The sequence below is a fragment of the Pteropus medius genome, unplaced genomic scaffold (assembly GCF_902729225.1).
Source record: "Pteropus medius unplaced genomic scaffold, Ma_sr-lr_union100, whole genome shotgun sequence".
Lineage (NCBI taxonomy): Eukaryota > Metazoa > Chordata > Mammalia > Chiroptera > Pteropodidae > Pteropus > Pteropus medius.
This window is the reverse complement of record NW_024353909.1, coordinates 1,132,029-1,154,004: the sequence shown is the minus strand read 5'-3', so window position 1 is coordinate 1,154,004 and position 21,976 is coordinate 1,132,029. Positions and strand designations below refer to the sequence as shown.

General features: G+C 37.5%; 1 protein-coding gene, 1 long non-coding RNA gene and 1 pseudogene across 2 annotated transcripts in view; all 3 read right to left on the bottom strand.

The window, feature by feature from the left end:
* Positions 1–21,132, bottom strand: part of LOC120593921 (uncharacterized) — a 31,632-nt gene extending 10,500 nt beyond the window's left edge. Inside the window, exons 1-2 of the long non-coding RNA XR_005650463.1 lie at positions 11,448–21,132; positions 10,012–10,069 (exon numbers count right to left, since the gene is read on the bottom strand). This is a non-coding gene — a long non-coding RNA (uncharacterized LOC120593921). The remainder of the gene's footprint in view (positions 1–10,011; positions 10,070–11,447) is intronic.
* Positions 1–21,764, bottom strand: part of SNTB2 (syntrophin beta 2) — a 72,094-nt gene extending 50,330 nt beyond the window's left edge. Inside the window, exon 1 of the mRNA XM_039851899.1 lies at positions 21,139–21,764. Coding sequence (XP_039707833.1) covers positions 21,139–21,724 — 586 coding nt within the window. The 5' untranslated portion in view covers positions 21,725–21,764. The remainder of the gene's footprint in view (positions 1–21,138) is intronic.
* LOC120593988 (uncharacterized) lies at positions 10,887–11,005 on the bottom strand (annotated as a pseudogene).
* Positions 21,765–21,976: the final 212 nt, after the last annotated feature.

The following is a 21,976-nucleotide window of genomic DNA, read 5'->3' as shown; positions in this document are numbered from 1 at the left end:
TTATCTTCTTTCTCAATCATCTACAGTACACCCTCCCTCAAGAGACAAGAGTATGGTTCCTTGTTTTCATGTAAAATAACTCTCACTCTGCAAGAACTAATGAATGTACTTTGCACATTCAAAAACATGCTAAGACAGTTGAACAGAACTTCTAAGACTCTTAAGTCGTGAAATCCTAGTCTAATATTAAACATAGCATATTTTAATTTACAATTAACAGATAAGTAACTCTTACTGAAGGTTAAAATAGATGTTTCTAAGAGTTCTATTTGTGTTTGAAGCCATACACAGTGTACAAAACCCCTAAAACAATAGTATATCTCATAGTACAATCTGTTGGAATGGGGAAGAAAAAAAGAAAAAAGTACAGAAGAACATAAAGAAAATATGTGTAAAGATCTCATGATGTTGAATGGTTATTTTCCCGTTGAATAACCATTTACTGATCAAACCTGTTAAAGACAAAATACTGGGAAACAAAAGATGAATAAAACAAATCTCATGTCTTTAAGAAGCTCAGAATATAATAGAGGACACAAATATGCGGTCACCATTCTCACTACTCATTGAATATTCAATATATGCCAAAAACAGAGTTGTGTTTTCTTTATTTATTTTTTGTCACCGCAAAGGATTTATTCAGGAAAAAGTATTGCAATCTGCTCTTTGCAAACATGGCTAGCCATATACATAAACCTTTAAGTGTTTTGTTTTATGTGTATAATTTCATTTAATCTCATAAAAACCCTATGAGATAGGTACATTACTATTTCACAAACGGAAAACAAGGTCTTAGAGAAGGTAAAAAACTTGCCACTTGCCATTTTGCCATTAAATAGCAAAGATGGAAAGAAAGACCAAGCATGTAACTACTACTATATTTTACCAATGAACAAATAATTACAACTCAGTATATTAAGCACTGTTATAGAAATATATATAAAAATGTATTACACAAAGTAAAAAAGGTAACATAAAAAAGTGCTCAACTTTGAAGGGAAAGGTAGAATGGAGTCAGTCAAGAAAGGTTTTGCTCAGGAGGGCCCTTGATCATTGAAAGATAATCAGAAGTGCCACAGGCAGACAAGATGGAAATAAGCAAGTCTGGCTGGGGTTACAGCACAGAGGCACAGAGGAACATGAAACATTCAGAGAAATGTAAGAAGTTAAGAAAGTCTAGAGTGTAGGGTTCAAGGTGAAAAACAGTGATCTGCTGTTGAAGGGTTGTTGATATTAAAGATTATCAGACATCATGAAAAGTAGTGTTGGTTGTTATGGATTATTTCTCCTTTAAGAGATACTAAGGTAGGTGTACGAAAGAAGTACCTTAAAAACTAAGACTTTTCCTTCAGAGCAGAGTTTGAGATCACTACTAAAACACAGATCAAAAACTTCATAAGATAATAGATATATGTGTATTTTTTAAGATAACTTTTGAGTAAAGAAAGGATCTCGTGCATCAAAAACATCACATTTGTTGTGAGCTGGACATTAGTGTAAAATGTGTATTACAGGGCTCCTGCCCTTAGTAATAACACATAATCAGGGAAAGGGGCTGTCTCTGTGCACTCCAAAGATACCTGCACAGTTTACCCCAAATTTGCCCTTTTCCTCTCTCAAACCAATCTAAAGTTGCCAGAATCTTAAAATTCTTTGTTTGGGATCACTAAGAGACCATGCTGGTCAAATGTGAAAGAAGTAGGCTGGAAATGCTAGATGCAGGAAAGAAGAACAGGTAAAAAAAATATTACCCAATTAAAAGGAAAAGTCATTACGTCACTCACACCCACCAAACAAAATGCCAGAACAAACAACCACGGATCAGTGGGCAAGAGAGGGAAGGAAAGAGAAAAGATTTAACTGGAGGTCTCTTTCCCTGCCCTACAAGCGGTCACAGGAAGTATCTGTGAAACATGAATTCTGGTAACAATCCCTTACCTAGGATAGAACTGAAGGCAGTTATAAAAGTACTTAATATTTCCACCCTGAACTCTAAGAAAGTAAACTGAGTCATGCATATGATTCATTGCTAGGAGGTATATAGCCAATTAAAAATATAATTTGAGGGTAACGAACCAACATCACAGTATATATCCAAAATATATAAAGAACTCATACAATTCAATATCAAAAAAACAATCTGATTAAAAAATGGGCAGAGGACCTAAATAGACATTTCTCCAAAGAAGACATACAGATGGCCAACAGACATAGGAAAAGATGCTCAATATCACTAATCATCAGGGAAATGCCAATCAAAATCACGATGAAATATCACTTCACATGTGTCAGAATGACTATTATCAAAAAATCAACAAATAACAAGTGTTGGTGAGGACGTGGAGAAAAGGGAACCCTCGTGCACTGTTGGTTGGATTGTAAATGGGTGCAGCCACTATGGAAACAATATGGAGGTTCCTCAAAAATTAAAAATAGTACTACCTTATAACCCAGCAATTCCACTCCTGCATATTTATCCAAAGAAAACAAAAACGCTAATTTGAAAAGATATATGCATCCCTATGTTCATGGCAGCATTATTTACAATAGCTAAGATATGAAAGCAACCTAAGTGTCTGTCCATAAATAGAAGAATGGATAAAGATGTGGTGTATGTACACACTTATGTACATACACACACACACTAGAATATACTCAGTCATAAAAAAGAATGGAATCTTGCCATTTGCGACAACAATGGATGGACCTAGCAGGTATTGTGCTAAGTGAAATAAGTTAAACAGAGAAAGACAAATACCATATGATTTCACTCATATGTGGAATTTGAAAAAAACAAAACAAATGAACAAATAAAACAGAAACAGATTCATAGATGCAGAGAAACAAGTGATGGTTGTTAGAGGAGAAGGAGGTAGGGGGATAATGAAAAAGGTAAAGGAGAATCAGAGGTACAAACATCCAGTTATAAAATAAAGAAGTTACAAGGATGTAATGTATGGCATAGGGAAAATAGTCAATGATATCATAATAACTTGTATGGTGACAGACGGTTAGTAGACACTGTAGTGATCATATTGTAAAGTATATAAATGTTAAATCACTATGTTGTACACCTGAAACTAATATAATATTGTATGTCTGCTATATTTTCATGAAAAATAAATTAAGTAAATAATAAAAACTTCTACATACCCAAAAGCATCAGTATATAAACGCTGTGACCATATGTGAATGACACAGCAGTAAGATCACTAAATAATTTCTATTTCCATTTCCATAACTGAATTCAGCCCAACAGTCAAACTAACAATTTGAATTAGTAGAAAAGTAATTTCATGCCAAGAAAAATGTGGTTAACTGGAGAGTGGAAAATACTTGCTTAAACTATTCAACTGAGATGGATTATTGAAGAGGCCGATGTTGCAAATTTCCATATGTTGGTGGATCATCTGAAAATACTGTGCTTCAGTTTAAGACTGAATGTTCTTAAATGTATTTGAAGTTTCCCAAAGCTTAAATCTGCATTTAGGTTGTGGGCAATGTATTAACTTGAGATCCTTTCTTTCCACAGAGCAAAATCAATGACTCATCTGTCCCGGTGAAGAATTTGTGCTCCTGAAAGAATTTTAAATCTATGTTACTTAAGGCCTGAGGTACTTAGTCTGAAAGAAATTGGGGCAAAGTCTGACTTCTCAGAAACTATTGTCTCAACATGTTTCTTCTTTTGAGGAGCAATAAAATTCCATATATGGAATATGACCTGATGGCATACAATTCGATGAATCTGGTGCCCAGTAGGAGATTTCTGGTGGTCCTAGTGACCACATGGAAGCAAATGCAGCTGAGTCCCAATGCTATCTATCCACTCTGGTTCCTCGTACTCAGAGCAAAGCCAGTCACCTGTGTCAGTTTAAAAGACAATATTAAGGGGAGGTTCTCAAGAAACAACGAAACAACAGATTCCTACTGCAATTAAAAAGGTAAGGAAAGGGTTTAAGAAAACTATCTTTAAATGAAAGAGAAAAGGCAAAAATTCAAAGGTTAACATTATTTTAAAAAATATCAATAGTATATAAAATTCACAACCTACATTTGGTATGAATAGTAATCACCATATTACCTTTCATTATAAGCTCTTTAGAGGTAGGAATTTTTGTTCAAAACGGTGCCTACTAACTGGGGAGATATGAGGAGTTACTCTTGCTTTCTTCACAAACTTGGAGGTAAAAATTGGGAGGGAAAAGAACAATGAGAAAGCCTCCTAGCCAAAGAGAAAGAGAAGACAGCCCCTTAATGAAATAATAAGTGGCTGCGAAGAAGTTTGCCCAGGTCATGGTTAAAGTTGATATGCTAGTAAGGGATCACAGAAATGCTAAAAACAAAAATTTGTAGCTGAACATTATAGATACTCAGGTAAGAGCTGGCACTATAGGAGCAGATGACCTAAACATGGGGCATACATGAGGGAGATGAATCAGGGCCCTGTCTGCTGGGTTGTTTCATTGACCTGCTCCTAAACTAGCTAGCACCAGTTTCTCCAGACGGGCAGAATGAAATCCGGAAACAATTTTCCATCCAGATATGAAATATAGAAGGGAAGGGATATTAAATACTTTTCAAATACCGATTATGTGCTAGGTACATTATATAAAATATTTTATGTAAGCTTCACAGTCATTTGACCGAAAAAGAAACTACAAGTATACGCTATCTTCCCGACATCATGCAGAACACTAGGTCTGCTTGGCTCCAAAGCCAATGCTATTTCTATAATACAACACAATCATCGGCATAGATTCACTTGAGTACATTGTTTATTAGTCCTTTTTCTTGCCCTGAAAGACAGGCAACCCTGGCCTGTGCTGATCGCCTTACTTTGTTGACCTATAGATTTCTCGACCTTTTACTTGCCCCTAGACCACAATAAGCCACTGACACCCTAGCTCTTGCCTGGATTAAGGCTCCCAGGCTGTGCCTGTACTGGCCTACGACAGCTGTACAGCTCACTCCTACTGCTGAGGAGATACTGCTAGCATAATATCATGGAAGTGGTATGCATAAACAGCCAGCAAGTTAAAAACATGTAAAAAGCAGAATTCTACGGAGGTCAAGACTTCTCTAACTCTACCATTCTCACTAGTGGAAAGGATATGGAAAAAGTCCACGACAGTGGATATTTCAAAAATGATTTAAATCTTGAGAATTTTTTGTTATTTTGTAAGCAGTAGCTTTACCTCTCCAATTACATTATGCTCAAGCAAATATTAAAATTCATCTTTCTTCTCATAGTAAAAGCAGATTGTAGCAGTTCGCTCACCAGGCAGAACCAGAGAGGGCAAGATAAAACTGATTGAGATGAAATATTTTAGGAAAATAAACAGCAAAATTGATCAATCTCACATAAATACTTAAGAGTTGATTGCTCACAGAAAATGTTTTAACCAAACTCAAGATTATTACCCTCTATAAGAAATCCAAAATAACTGTTCAATCTTTTTTTCTTAAAGTCTGAGAATAGTTTCTCAGGTCGGTTTTTTACTTTATTTTTTGTTTTTGTTTGTTTTGGCATATTGTTGTTGACAATAAATAAAATTTAGCAGGATTAACATTCCTTTCAGCATACTCTGGTCTCTATCCTAACCCAGTTAACACCCAATGATTTAGCAACAGTTTCCCATCTTCGACTTAAAAATGTATTCCTTTCATAAATAATTTTAGATTTCTTCAAACAGATAAAATGATAACAGTATAAAACAGATAAGCCAGTATAAAAGGATTTTTTGTATTTACCTCCTTAATCCTTTCAATTTCACCACTTTTCCGCCCTCCCCATTCAGCACATCAACATCAAAAAAATAAAGTAGCCTAATGGTTTAAGTACAAAGCTGCATTTAAGAGAGTCTCACGAATTATAAGACCTCAACTTTTGCTTCAATGCACTCTCTCCCATTTAGTAATGTTAATGAGTAGCCCTTTTGGTTCTGTGACAATACCATCACAATGCTAACACTGCACAAGATTTAAATCAAAGGTAAAGAAGGCATCAAAATCCTTTTAATAAGCATGCATTCACATATAATATCATTATTCCAAGTGGCAACTCTGAGGCCAAGATGCTGTTTTCCTATGGTTTTCCTGAATATTTTGCTTTAAAACCAGAAAGTGTGATAGGGAGTAACTATAAAAACACAGAGGGGTGACTCGATTTGTCTTAGACTTAGTGAGACCCCACTGAAGAGGGAACACAATAAATGAATAGGAGGCAGCAGTGTTTAGTAAAGTGTTTGGTACAAGTTACAGAGGAGTCTTTTACAATTACCCCCCCAAAGAGAAATAATGAGGATCTTTAGGGTTCAAAGGACCTTGTCAGTCAGGTGGGGGCAAAGTAATAGCAAAGAAAAATAGTCAATATATAAAAATTATTTCAAGATGGATTATAGGTCTAAACTTGAAGCACACATAAAGCTTCTAGAAGGAAACATAGATCTTTGTGACCTTGAAGTAGGCAAAGATTTGCTGTACAGGACACACAACACTAACCATAAAAGAAAAATGTCAGTTAATCCAAATCCCCCATTAAGAAAATGAGTAGACAAGCTACAGACTGGAAAAAGTATTCACAACATACACATCTGACAAAACTTGTATCCAGAATATATAAAGAGTTCTACAAACCAACAATAAAGAGATAAACAACCCAGTAAAAAAAAAAAACAGGTAAAACACTTGAACAGATACTTTTTAAGATAACTGAATGGCCAATAAACACATGGAAAGGTGGCTTATCTTTATTCATCAGGAAAACAGAAACTAAAAATCACAAAGAAATATCATTCCACACTTACTAAAAGGCTAACAAAAAAAGATTAATAACATCTTATGTTAGCAAGTGCGTGGACCTCTCATACATTGTTGTTGAGAGTGTAAAATGGCATACCTACTCTAAGGAACTGTTTGGCAGTTTCTTATAAAGTTAAACATGAACGCTATGAACCACCAATTTCACTCTTAATATTCGCCTAAGAGAAATGAAAACATATATTCACATACACAAAACTGAACACAAGAATGTTCACAGCAGTCTTACCTATGGCATTCAGAAACTGAAAACAATCCAAATTTTATCAACAGGAAAATTATGGTATACTTGTCTAATGGAATATTAACCAGCTCTGAAAAATAATCAACTATTGATACATGTAACAACCATGAATCTCAAAAACATGATATTAAGGGAAAGAGGCTTATACAAAAGAACAACTACTATATGACTCCATTCCTACAAATTTCAAGAACAGACAAAACCAACTTATGGTGAAAGAAATCAGAAAAGTGGGGATGGGAAGAGGAATTGACTAGAAAGGGTAATGAGAGAACCTTCTGAGAGTGATAGAAGTGGCCTAGAGCTTATCTAGTGGTTACACAGATGAATATAATTGTCAAAACTCATACTGAATACCTAAGAACATATTATTTTTTAAAAAGTTAATGAATCAGAATTAAAGTGATAGTTAAGTGATCCAGCACAAAGAAAAACTGGACTTTATTTTATCTGAATTTTAAAATTGTATATTTTAATATGCTAAAAGAGTACGATATAATGAACATTCACATACCCATCTTTAACAGTCTTAACATTGTCGTATTTGCTCAGTTTTATTTCCTAACAAAAAGCTCCTCTGAACCTCTCCCTGACTCCATCCATCTTCTTTCTGCCCTAGCAGTAATCATATCCTGAACTTAATGTATCACAAATTTGTTGTTTTTCTTATATTTCAATTCTCTGGGCCTGAAAAATAAATTGCATTGCGAGAGCATTTTTAGGTCACCTATATTGTATTTTTTTGTTTCTTTTTTGTTTTGTTTTGTTTTTCTTATTGTTTGTTTGTTTAGGTCAACTATATTTTAAATGCCCTTTTTATACTTGAGATTTGATGCCCTGTAATACCAGTGATGTGACCAGCACTTTGCTAGGTGCCAAGAACAGTCTAGAGGAGCAAAACACCAGATAAAAAAATAATTTCCTACCAGTGTGCTAATGCTAAATGAGATATATATTAATTTCTTTGCAAAAGAAATTTATTCCCCACCTTGTCAAAATATTCCTAGCATCTAAATTCCTAAACCGTGTTTGAGTAAATTTGCTTAACAATGGCCAACACAAATAAATACAATATTTATGCAAATAATCTTCCAATTTCTCATGATTTCTCACACTAAAAAGGGCAAAAAGGATTACCTGGCATCTAAGTTCTAGGCTTTGACCTTACTTTGCAATATTCATTAAAAGAGTCCTGCCCTCATTCACTAAAAAACAACGAAGAAACTTCAAGTTAGGGCTCACTTGGGCAGCACATATGCTAAAGAAACCTCAAGTTATACAATAATCAGAGACAAAATTAATTGCAATCTAGGTGGGTCAATATTTATCTCTTCTCTAAGTGATTCTTTTCTGTTTGAAGAAAAAGATCGTTTTAGCCTAAAGCTTGTGTTAGCCTAAAGAAGATGAGTTACTAGTTATAGTGAAAGGCGGAAAAACAAAAGCTGATTTATCTGCAAATCTATTAATATAAAATCTATTATCTGGCACTTCCATGCATCTCTATTACAACAGTAAAGTTCACAATAAGGTATTATAAATCCTGAAGTTCCATCGGCACAATCAAAGATTCAACTGTATTTAAAATATTTTTAGTATTAAAAATAATTTGATTACATTCTAATTCTCCAGCAATCTATGTATTTGTATATAGTCAGTTTATATTAACCACAATTCTTCATTCTCTGAATTATCTCATATTTACAATTCTAAAATATGAGAACTGGAAGGCATCATACTTTTAATAGATAAGAAATGTTAAGGCTTGTAATGCTGAAATTATTTTTCCCAAGGTAACAAAGAGAGCTAACGGCCGTCAGAAATGCTTTGCTGTATTTTCCCCCCCAAATATCTTGTCTTCTCATGCTTTAGTTTAGAATCAAAGCATTTTGGGCACCAAAAGACTCAGGTAGTTTCTTTAACTACTTCCTGAGGGTTAGAGATGCCTTAATGATCCCGCAGACTTCCTTTGAGACCCAAGCACAGAGGAAGTTGGAGGAAATCTGAGAAATAAAAGAATAGTGTTAAGAAACTGGTAGGTGGTAGAGAAATAAGAGGGGGCTAGATTTTCTTCCTCCTAACTACAATCTCCTTGGAGAGAAGCAGAAGAAAAACATGCAAGGAAAACATTTTTCTTATCAAAATACATCTGTGGAAATACACACATAAATATGGTTGTCTGACACGACCTGCTAGACCTGGCTGCTAAAAACCAGCTTGGCAGCATTTAAAATTATTTCATTTATTTTCAATATAAATGTTTAATACTAATCTTGTGAATACCATCATAATTCTATATCCTAAAATGAAATTAATGAGTATAAAAATCAACTTTATTACACCGTAAGTGGACAAAGCAGGTTAACATTAAAACATCTGTGGTGAACAGTGATTTTTAGAAATTCGCTTTAGCATTTTTTTGTTTTGCAAAATTTATATTTGCCTAGAGCCAGCTTAATTTTTTCAATTTTACTTTATGTTCATTGTAAAAAGTTTTATTCTAGAATATAATTAATAATCTTTGAAGAGACTAATACACAATCTTTACCCTTAGTACTCTAAAATATAATAAAGCAACTTAGTGATTTTGTAAAATGTAGACAGCTCTTGCTGCAATGAAAACAGCTAACAGTACCTTTACTAGCCAACAATTACAGCAAAATAAGAAGACAAATCCAAGACAGTGTTCTAGTCACATACAACTATCAATTGTACCCGGCATAAAAAAATCAGAAATGAAAAGACTGGGAGACATTAACAATAACCTCCAGACAGACACGGCCATACAGAATTCAGAGCATAATTTCCTGTACATTAAGCCAATCATAACAATAAATCCTGTTGGTCTTTAGATTTGCGAGTTTCTTAACCTAAGGTGACCCATCAGAAAAGCAGTCTATTATAATGTTAAATACCAAGAGCTGTAGAGTATGATAAATCTGAGTGATTACCTTGTCTCTACCACTCCAGGCCTCGATTTCTTCACATTTAAAATGGGCATGATGTTACCTATCACATGGGGTTATTAAAAGAATAAATGTAAAGATCTTTAGTAGAGTAAGCTCTCAATAATGTCATTATTTGTATTGTTTTAATTTTTAAAAATTTATAATCTAGCAACAAAAATATTTTAAGCTCCACAGCTTTAACATCTGCATTATTGTAGTGGACATAAGTTTGCCTAGCAACCATCCATTCTGCACTTTATAATGTGGTGAGTCTGCCAATCTCAATATACCACAGATGGGCATGTGACCCCAGCCTAGATCACGGTAGTCTCCATCATCTTAGAAATAATGATAGGTCCAAGGGGTAGACAAGGCGCAGCCAACCAGAGTCTTTCCCATAGGACTAGAAGAAAAACTTTTCTTTTTTAGCAGGGGTAACTAAGGTAGGGCAATATATTTCCAGAACTGCCAACACCATCTTAGCTGACTATACAGAATTAGACTCTCTATAGCAGATGTTGCAACCAAGATAATTTGAGCCTTTGGATCGCTCTGGACCTAAACCTAGATCCACCCACAGTCTTAGGAGTTTTATGAGGCAATACATTCCACCTCTCCTTAGTTTGGTTTGGTTTTCTGCAAACAAAATAATTCTTACTAAAAAAAAAAAAGTGTCTATTTTGGTTTACTTATTGAGTTTTTACCATGTGCCAGCAACTGTTTCAGCACTTTACAGGTATTACCTCCTTTAATCCTCACAACAACACGTGAGAAAGGCACTTTTGGGTTTTTTGTTTTGTTTTGTTTTAGGTGAGGCAACCCTTAGTTGACCTCACAGATTGCAAGGACCTTGTCAACTTACAATCCCTTATTTTTTATGCCTACAGCCCCTGGTCTTCCTAGGCGGTCTCCCATCCAAGTACTAACCAGGCCTGACCCTGCTTAGCTTCTGAGATCAGACAGGATCAGGTTTGTTCAGGGTAGCATGGTTGTAGACAAAAAAGTGTTTATTTTGATAGACAAAGATTTTTCCCTATCCCAATCTATCTCTAACTTCAGGGCCTGTCCCTAAGCTCTTATATTTTTGTTGTCCTTAATTATAAAATGATAATCATAGTGTATATTGTTAAGTTGCTTGAATTTCATACAAAAGCAGTGTTCAAAATGTCACAAATAAATGCTGAGAATAACTTCTTATTTACTTTGGAGTGTCAAGAGTTTTTAAAAAACTCTAACTAGTTCACCTGTACCCAAGCACACTTATTCTTCTTGTTTTCTTTTACAACTATCTATGGAGTTTCTAAATCTCTAAACTAATATGGTAGTTTCTCATTTAAGCTCTAATTCTGTAACTATCTTCTGATGTCTTTAGAACATTGTGGTGAATGTCTGTTTTATATGTCTGCCTAGCATCCATGCCCTCCTTCTGGTAACATCACCTTGATTCTCTTTTGAGAAATCCCCACTTTCAGTCCATGTGGGAGGCTGTGCAGGAGAGGCTGCCATATTCTCTGGCTCCAAAGTGAGTACCTGATCGAAGTCTGGCCAATCCAAACATCCCATAGTCCTTGCCATATGATTGGAACATAGATGAATGTGGTCCAGAATGATGGGAGAGATATTACAAAGACATTAGTTCTCTTTAGATTAATTTATGAATTTAATATAATTTTAATCAAAATACCAAAGGATTTTTTTAAAAAGAATGATAAAATCAGTCCAAATTTTACCTGGAGAATTAAGTAACAATATCAGTCTGCAATTATTTATTGTTATTTTTCAAATTTTTCTTGACTGGTATAGTCCACTTGAATTATTAGATATTAAATGTTAAAGATACAACATATAGTATGGTATGTTACAAAACACTCCAATAGAATACAACAGAAAATTCAGTATCGGATCATAGAATATAAATAATCAGGTATATAAAAAAAGATGCACTTCAAATCAATGAGGAAAGAACAGGTCATTCCTACAGTGATGGGTAGGTAGCATGTGTATTGTACCTCACTCTAGCACATTCGCTGCAGACATCACTAATTAAGTAGCATGCTTTTCTGCTGAACCCAGACATGGCTTTGGAATCCTTCCCCACATGGCACTCCAGGCAGCCCCATAAATCTAACAGATAATGCACACGAGGGGATTATTTAAGAAGTAATGTTGAGACAATCAGCTATTTGAAAAAAATAAAGTTAAATCTCCACTGCACACCATATGGCAAAAACAATTCTACATAAATTAAAGAGTTAAATGTAAAAAATAAAATCACAAAAGGACTAGAACAAAGCTGTTGCAAAAGGTATTCTCAGAAACAGAAAAGCTCTGAGATGAGGAGACAAGAGAGGGTGTGAGAGAGCGTGATCCTCAGCGGTGATCCTCAGTGGTTTTTAAAATTTCCAAAGCCTGGCGGCTCAGCTTTTCCTTGAGTCCTGGGACCTGTCTGTATCTTTACAAAACCCTCACCCTTTTGTTTGAATTAGTTTGATAGATTTCTGTGCTTTTTAAAAATTTTTGTTAGTTGATCAACTCGTTTTACTAAAAATAAATAAATCTAAAATTTTTCTGAGTCTCTTTCAACAACAACAAAAAAACCAAAGCTTCTCTTTTCCAAGTGTGAGTTTTAACATTTTATATATAGATGACAGATTAATTAAGTGGAAAGATACACGATTCAACTTTCTCATCTCTATCCCATTAAGTTTACTTTTCATAAAAGTGTTCTAAATAATTTGCAAATTTAAAAACAACAGGGTCAGAAGGTGGTAGAAAGAAAAAATGTTGTAGAAAAGCCAAAGGAATAAAAAAAAAAAACAAAAACCTACACATCATGTATTCAAAATATATCAAAGCATTCTAGCAATGTCTTGGGAGCCAGTCACAGAAACAAAAGCAAATTTGCGTTTTGTAACTCTTTACTCTTTCCACAAGGCAAATCTACTGACACCATAGTCACTGGCACTTTGTTCATATACAAAACTATTTCATGAGTTTTGTTTTCACATAGAGATCAAACACAAATTTTATGAAGGAATCAGTGTATTTTCCTTAGAATAGTACTTAAATAAAATAACTAAATTAACTGTATTTCTCCAGGCACAAAATATTAAACTCGCCTGAACGCACTATCATTTCTCCAGAGGAAGCCAAAAGCTCATTTCTCTCATCCAGAAAAAAATATCCTTTAAAGGAAGGATATGTTCTCATGCTGTGTAACTCTATATAACGTTTATAAACTAAAATTTTTCTTCTCACTCCCCACAGCTGGCAGAATTACTCTGCCTAAGTGCTTTATAACAAAGCTAAATGATATAAATTTAACACCCTCCCAATTATTCCATCCCCCCGCCCCCAACCACCACTGGTAACAACCAATCTTCCACTGTCCCTAGATAGAAATCTCAGGGCTAATTCACTATATCCAGTCTGCCCCCACATCCTGTCATTTCTTCCTTTAAAACAGTGGCTCTCAATTTTCCACCCCAATATCTCTGAGGAATCAAACGCCTGTGCTAGTAACACAGGCTCACTGCCAGAGATTCTTTGGGTGTACAGGCAGTCAGAAAGAGGCTGTCTGGGTAGGAGAAGGTCCCCAATGGATTCTGCTCTCCCCTGGCAAGAATAGCCTATTTTAAAATATTTCTTGAACTGAATCTTCCTCTGTATTCCCAGTGCTACCACTACCACCACTATCACCCCCACCTCTTCAATGGTTATCACCTCTGTGGATTGTGTTTTGCTACAACAGCTGTAGTTTTCCTACCTTTGGTCTTTCCTCCTTGCATTGCATTCAGTGCATCCACTGCTGCCAACCCAAAATTCTGTTCCCATCGTGTCACTTCCTGGCTCAAAAATAGATTGCATCAGTTCTCCACCCTTTTTATCTCTTCAACCTCTTTCTCCCTCTGTTGGCCTCTTCTCCTTGCTATACAAGTATGTGCTAATTCTTTCTCATTTAAAACAAAATAAAAAACAAGCCACCACAAAAGTAAAACCTTCTTTGGACACTTCATTCAACTCTAGTTACCATCTTTGCTTCTTCTATTTTTCTGAGAAGCTTTTAAAAAGCGCAGTCAACTCACTGCCTTCTGCTCCCATCACGCTGCTGAAACTGCTCTTATGAGCACTCTAACAATCTTGTTCTCTCATTACCAAATCCAATGGACTAGTTAGTTGTTCTTGACTTTCCTGGCTTCTGTAGCATGTGAAGATACTGATCATCTCTCTCTCTCTTTGAAACTCTTGCCTCCCTGACTTCTACTGCACCATTTGCTTCAGACTTTGTCCCTACCTTCTGGCTCATTTCTTTCCAGATTCCTCTTCTTCCACTCTCACTTTAAATGGAGGAGTTCTGCGGTCTTCCATCCTAATTCTACTTCTCTTTTTAATTTGCACTCTCTCTCGATGATTACATCTCAAATCTTCAGTTCCGTTCTAACATCTATCTTGAATTACAGACCTGTACTTCAAACCAGCTACTGGCCTTTTGCACCAGGTTGTTGTACAGGTAACTCGAATTCAAAATGTCTAAAATCAAACTTATCTTCACTCAAGAAACTAGTGCTTCTCCCGTTCATTTTTGTTTCATAGTTATCCACTTTCCCAAGCCAAAAATCTAGGAGCTATCCTCCACTTTTCTCTCTACCTCAGCCCCCAAACAAACTGATTATTTAAACCTGTTGTTTCTATCTCCTCAATATTTTTCAGCTTTATACTGTACTATCTAGTCTCATTATCCTTGGGTCTTGCAACACCCTCATAACTGCTTTCTCTTACCTCATGTCTTGAGCTCCTACACTCCATCTGCCACTCTGAACTTTGTAAGACATCACTCCCTCATTTGAAGCACTTCCTCATTTAAAGGACTGTAAAGCCTGAGTGCCTTTCCAGGCCTAAAATGTTTAATGGTACACACTCATCAGGAAAAATGTGAGTGGACACCCTCCATCTATGAATATTTATTAATGCATATGTTATAAAAGATACATAAAATATAGAACTCAAGAAAGAATAAGATAAAGATGAAATAAATACAAACATCCCTGATGAAGTCATACTATCATTAGCTACTATATGACTCAAAGTACAATACATTTTTAGGGTAAAATTCATTAATGATGTGTTAATCCACATTTCAAATAGTCTTCTTGGCAATTTCATTTTTTAGGCTGTTTTCCTGACAGATATGGTCAAAGAGCTACTACAAGAAATGTCAGCTCTATCTTTTTGTTATTGTTTGTGGTGTTAGAATTATCTTCAACCCATGGTTTCTTTGTGCAAATCTTTAAGCCACTTGTTCGCTGTGTAAAGACGAATTTAGTTAAAAGCTGATAATATCATGTAAATCCACTCAGACTCAAGAAGTAAACTGCAATAAGTTGCAATGTGATAATAAAGACAAATAAGTAAAGTCACTACTCTCAATCCCTCTGCCTTGTGAAGCTTCCACTTTTCCCTCAAGACATCACCTTGTATATAGAATGTGTAATGGCACTGTCTCAAAAGACTAAATGAGAGACTCAGTGTCATCTACACAATATTAATAAAGCTCAAGATCTTCTTGAAAAGTAAATGTAAACATCACTTAGAGACCACTGCTTGGCACTACATACAAGGCCCTTGATGATTTGGCCTTTCCAGCCTGCTCTCCCAATATACACTTCCCATACCTTATCTGTTTTTACTTCTCTTAACACACGTATACTTATCACTTTCTCATCTTTGAAGTGCTATCCCTTTGCACTTCTTTGTCTCCAGGGCACCATGTTCTCACCTCTTTTAAAGCACTGCTATAACTGTTTCTTTATTTGCCTAAGGGGCAGGGATTACTTCCAATTTTGAATTCCCAGCATCTATGGGAACAACTTGTTTGCAGTAGGTACTTAATAAATGTTGACTAAGGAAGAATGAAAAGGACCAAATTCCTTTGCTGACTTTCAAGGCCTTGCATAATCTAGCTCCAAACTATATACACAGACTAATTTTCTTTCCTTAAATCCAATCCTATTCTCCTCACTTCCTATCATATATCATGTTCATTTTGGCTTTTGCTCAGGTTACCCCTCAGCTTGGGCTGCCTTCCACATAGAAAAGCGACCTGTCCCACAAGCCTCAGATCAAATTATCCTTTCCCCACGAAGTCATGCTCAACGCTTCCATCCCTCAATGGATCAGTCCCTTCAGAGAACTCTTGAAGAGCGAGTACTACATATTTTAGCAATTACTCTCGATGTGGTAGCTTTCTCTCTCCAATTTTGGTCCAAGTGCTTTGATGCCAGGGACCACGTTCAACTTTTTTGCACACTGATCTCTTAACACAATGCAACATGATGATGCATAGGAGATGCTAAAAGATCTGACCAACTGGTTGTAGGTAGCATGGTACAAGGGAAGAAGAACTGGACTGGGTTTTAGTCCAAGTTCCACCACTAATTAAACATGCCACTTAACCTCTCTGGTCATTAATTCCTCATCTGGAAGATGAGCCTTTACAACTTTTTAAATTCTAAGTAAGATTTTTCCTCTTGCCCAAAAGAAACATTAAAAATTTTCCTCTAAAAATCAAAAGAAATTCTGAGACCTTTGGTAACTCAACTTTAATGAACTGCAGTGTAATCGTCTGTAAAACAAAGATAAACAGCCCACCACTTCAAAGGACTGTGTAAAGGTCAAATGAAAAAAATACAGATAAAAATGCAAAGATAATTTTAAAGTTCTGATAAAAATGCAACGCATTATTATACTATTTAGTGGAAAAAGCAAACAAGCAGCATTATTTGTTTTTCAGATAGGACAGTGTATTAATCTAGCCAAGGAAAGTGATTGGACCCTTAAATGACCACTGTTCCATAGCCACAGGCTGTACCTCATCTCTTATGTACAAAGACACACATTTGATCACAAAGTAAAGTAACCTTTATCCCAGAAGGTCTACACAACAGGAACTATATCAGTTCAAGTTACTGAGTTATCAGTTGAGATCTAAATTAAAGCCTGGTTATGGTTTCTAAAAATGTTCTTAGAATTTTCATAACCACTCTGTATTAGAATAAACTTCTCATTTTGATAATAATTTGAAGATATTTTAGCATGAAAGAGACTCCATAAGAAATAATCTGGTTACAAAGACATAGCTTCTCATATAAACACATCTAATCATTCAAGTGAAATATAAAGAGGCTAGCTAAATAAAAGAACAGAGAAACACAAATGTCCTGACAATTTAGTTGTTCTTTAAGAGCTACATTAATTAATATACACCAGCCTCATAGAAAATGTAAAATGTTTCCCTAGGAGACTCTCAACTTATTCAACATACAATGAAGAAAGTGGCAGTGAAGGAATCCAAAGTAACTTCTTTATTTTAGTAGCCTAATAATGTCAGCAGTATTTGTTACATGTCCCCTAACATATACAACGAGCCATATTATATATAACACTCAAAATCTCTAACCATTCTACATACAAAAATTATTTTTAATTCTAAAGTTAAATTTCATACCAATCCACTTCCTCTATACACTTAACCATTTTCTTCTTAATAGATCCGATAACAATATTTTTAAAATCATATTTAGGCAATAAAAATGATTTTCCAACAACATTCCAATGAGAATTGCTTCAAAAATATTGATCTTTTCTCAAATATCAAACCTTAAACTGGACACTTAATATAGTTTTTCCTAACCTTCTCCAGAACACTTTGATGTATAATCTAATTCTTGTTCATTTAGCCAATTTTAAAGCCCTAAAAATATAAATTCTAGAAGCTTTCTGCATAAATCCTATTTCTAGCACCCAGGATACAGGATAAATTCAACATACGATATCTGATAGGTAAGTAGTCACCCTTTATGCTTACAATCTGTATATCTGCAAATTTTAACATCAATCCTAACAGTCACTAGCCAAAACTACAAGTACACAGTAAACAGCTAGTTTTAAGGTTCTGAGCAGCAAGTGTGAAGGAAAAGTCAGATGTATGGGAAACTAAACGCAAAATTTAAGGGTAAAAAAAGTTGGTTTATACCAGAGATGACAGGAAAACAAGACAATAAGATTAGAAAAAGATGTTGGCATCCAAGAAATGCAAACTCATTCTTAACCTGTTCACTTAAAATAACTCTTATTCTTATCAGGTATTTCTTTTCAAGTAAAATAGAGCCTTAGATTTAACAACTTGTTATCCTGGCTATTCTGAGAGTGTCTTTGTTAATGCAAGGCACACCTTCATGACCCAGTCCTACCTTCCTCATTCAGACTTTGTTTTTTGTTGTTTACTGCTGTACTCCAGTCCCTAAAAAAAAGGGCCCAGCACATAAAATGTCAAATGAATAACAACCTTTGAAGGAGGCATTATCACCATCCTGGTTTTACAGATGAGGAAACTAAGGTTTAGCAAGGTTGAGTAACTTGCTAGGGGTTACAAACCACTAGCTAGAAATAAGCTCCTGTTTGACCACAAAGTCCACAATTGTACTCTACCCTCACTCAGCAGAATACCTTCTTAATGTCTCTCACTTGCATGTCTTCACTGGTGGCAGCTTTCTCTTCTTAGGGGAAGGCTCGATTCATGCTTCAACTTCTCCATCAACCTCTTCCTAGGCACTGTAACCTCTGACCCCCACTGTGGTCTTCTAGAGATCTCTCCTTCGTGTCCTGTTAACAGCCCTTTGCTTTAGCCCTTTGCTGTACTTATTTGTTATCTCAACTCCAAACTTCCTGAGGGCAGGAATTAGGTATCCCCAACCGCTTCTGGCACAGGGCAGAGTTGAATAAATGTTAGATATATAAATGAATAATCCCTACCAACCCATAAGATAAATAGGAACACTTTAACTCAGTCCCCTAACCGCAGGCAACCAGAGACTACAGCTTTCTTTGGCTTGGGGGTGGCAAGGGCATGCCTGAAATTCCCTGCCCACACCACAAAAGAGCATCACTGTGCTATGTTTAGGCAGTTTTTCAAGTTTTGAGACATCTAATGAAAGGACAATACAGTTCCAAAATTTTAAGAGCTATGCATAAAAACCTCTTTTAAAAGTGGCCTACCTAGATGGGACATCAGCTCTCTATTTTAAATAGTTTGACTGGTTCAATTAAGTCACTGTTTTCAGTGATTTTTGCTTATTCTAAGTAATTTTATTTTTATATCCCCTGGCTTGGAAGTGCAATTTCATACTCCCCCCAACATATAGGGACAAAACCTGCTTGTCTTCTCCAAAGTGGGAAAATAAAGCAGAACCTGTGTGTTAGGTAAAAAGGCATTCAGTAAAATGTTATGCCGTCGTTTGCAAACCCTCCTTCTAAACGCATATGTGGTCCATTTTAGACTAATGAATACTAGGTGATTTTCATTTAATTGGTATAAATAGCAGCTTCAAATTATATTTAAACAAAAACTATATTTTAAAAACTATGGTGTAAAGAGTTGAAATGTCTGCCCATCACCACTAAGTACTACATAAACAGTACCATATTCAAATTCTGGCTCTAAGAATATATAACCAAATGCTCAGCGAGGCCAACTTTAAGGTATATGTTTAAGGTAAACGATTTTTCAAACACACGCCGCCCAAGCCACAATCTGTAATTCTACTTCTTTTATTAACACTAATTTATGAGCAGTGTCTAGTCCCACCTATAAGTGAGACATAAATAAGATTTATAAATAAGATATTATAAAGTGGGACACTGGAATTTCACAATTGGAGCACATTCAATCATTTACTTGCAAACTAATATTTTGCCAAATATTTACCAGCGATTTTGAAAAAAGTGAAAATCACCTTGCCAGGTTGGACTTTTGGCCTCAGTTTGAGGATTGGTCTCTTCCTATCCCCTGCTCCCTACCCCTTCCCTCTGTTCTTCCTCTGCCAGGAATACCCTCCTGACTCATCTCTGCCTATGTCCATCACCTTCTTGGAGACCTGGCTCAAGATTCAGCTCCTTGAAAAAGTCCTCCCTGACTAATCCTGATTTCCACTAATTCCTAATTTTGCATTCCCTTGGCATTTATATATAGTTTGCACTACATAATCAAGAACTTGTTAGTCTTGCATTTTTCTATTATTTCCTCAACTAGAGACCAAATAGATCCATCGTCTTTTATATTCTCTTCTATATGGCCAGCAATAAATGCTCACTGAATGACTGACTCACCAATGAAAGAAAGCCAATCGCTCAAAAACTGAAGTAAGCAACTGGCTTCTCTGCTCACATTTACAATACTCTATCACCTCCAACATGCATGATTCCTCCAAGGAGAAGAGATTTAATTCTATCTTAGTTCCATAAATTCACCATAAAAGATACAGGTTACAGACCACATATATATTAAAGTAAATAATACTCCTGGCTATTCAAACACATCTTGCGATTTAACATTTCAGGCTTCTAAAAGCTTAAAGCCTTGCAGCAGCACGCCCGTGAATGGTAGGAAGCTGGCACCAGTCTCTTGCAAAAGGGGCAAAACTCTAGTTGGCAGTAAATGTTCGAACACGTGAGCCTCTACTGTTAAACAAGGCTCATTAACCACACAAACTTGCTGTTTCAGCTTTCTCGCTTCAAGGAAATGCTATGATCTCCTATGGTTATTGTTGAGAGCCAACGATGGGTTAAATTCCCATAAATTAACCAGCGTATTGGTGGTTCGCCCAAGCATACCGCTGGCAACGGTGTAGACGATTTTTTTTCTTTTTCTTTCTTTTTTTTTTTTTTAAAACAGACCCGCCCGCCCCGGGGAGCCAAAAATGAGTGAAGAAAGCGCTAACCCGGTACTTCTTAGGAGGCAAAAGGAGACCTCCAGAACTCGGCCCTCTAGTTCTTAGTGTCAGCTTAATGTGCAGAGGCGAGGCTTCGAGCGCGGCTGCTTTATACTAAATCTCAACCGAGTCTTCCTTAGGGGACTGCAAGCTACACTTCGGCGGCTGCCCAACTTTTCCTGCAAGGAGCATCAGTTTTTCCATGCTCTAAGTCCGGGGAGAGCCGGGCCACACCAGCTGAGGGGAAGACGAGGCCTCGGAGGGGGAGGGAACGGGCTCGCTCTGCAAAAGGGGCAGGGTGGCCGAAACAAAGTGAGCGCCGGCCCGCCGGCCCGCCAGCCCGCCGCCCGTCGGCCCCGCTCACCCTCCAGCAGCACCTCCTTGCCCGCGCGCTTCAGCGCTTGCACGGCCTGGTCGTGGGTGGCCTGGCGCAGGTCCGTGCCGTTCACCGACAGGATGGCGTCGCCCAGCCGCAGTGCCCGGCTCTGGTCCGCCGCCAGACCCGGGAAGATCTTGGAGATGAGGATCGGCATCCGGTTCTCGCGGCCGCCTTTGATGCTGATGCCCAGGCCGCCCGCCTCCTGTTTCACCACCCGCACCCGACGCACCGGCGGCGACGCGCCCGCCTCAGAAGCCGGGCCCCGCGGTGGCGCAAGCGGGCTCGGGGGACCCAGGCCGCGGCTCGGGCTCCCGGGCAACGAGTCGCCGGCGCCGCCGCCGCCGCCGTTCGGGAGGCCGTTGAAAGCGGCCGCCGCCGGCCCCAGAGCGGGCTCGGCCTCAGCCGCCGCGGCGTCGCCCGTCAGACTCAGGCTCTCCCCGCTCAGTTCGGCCACCACCCGGACCCAGCGCTCCCTTAGGAGTAGCTCCACCAGCCCCGCTTTGGTGGCCCGCGTCCACACCGCCATGGCCGGCCCCGCTCCCGCCGCCGCAGTTGCCGCAGCTACCCTCATTCCAGTCAGGCAGCTTCAGCGCTTCCCTCTTCCCGCCCGAGGGGGCGGGCCCGGCCCCTCCCCACGCGGTGATTCATTATTCATGAGGCTACGCCCACCTGGGGGCGGGGAGAGGAGCCGCTTCCGGGAGGTTAAGGAGTTGCCCGCAGTCCACTCCTTTGCAGCTCACCGGACGTGGGCAGCAGGATCGCTGTGGGGGTCCATCTCATGTTCTCCTTATGTTCGCTACCGACGGGTCCCCCCCACCCCCCC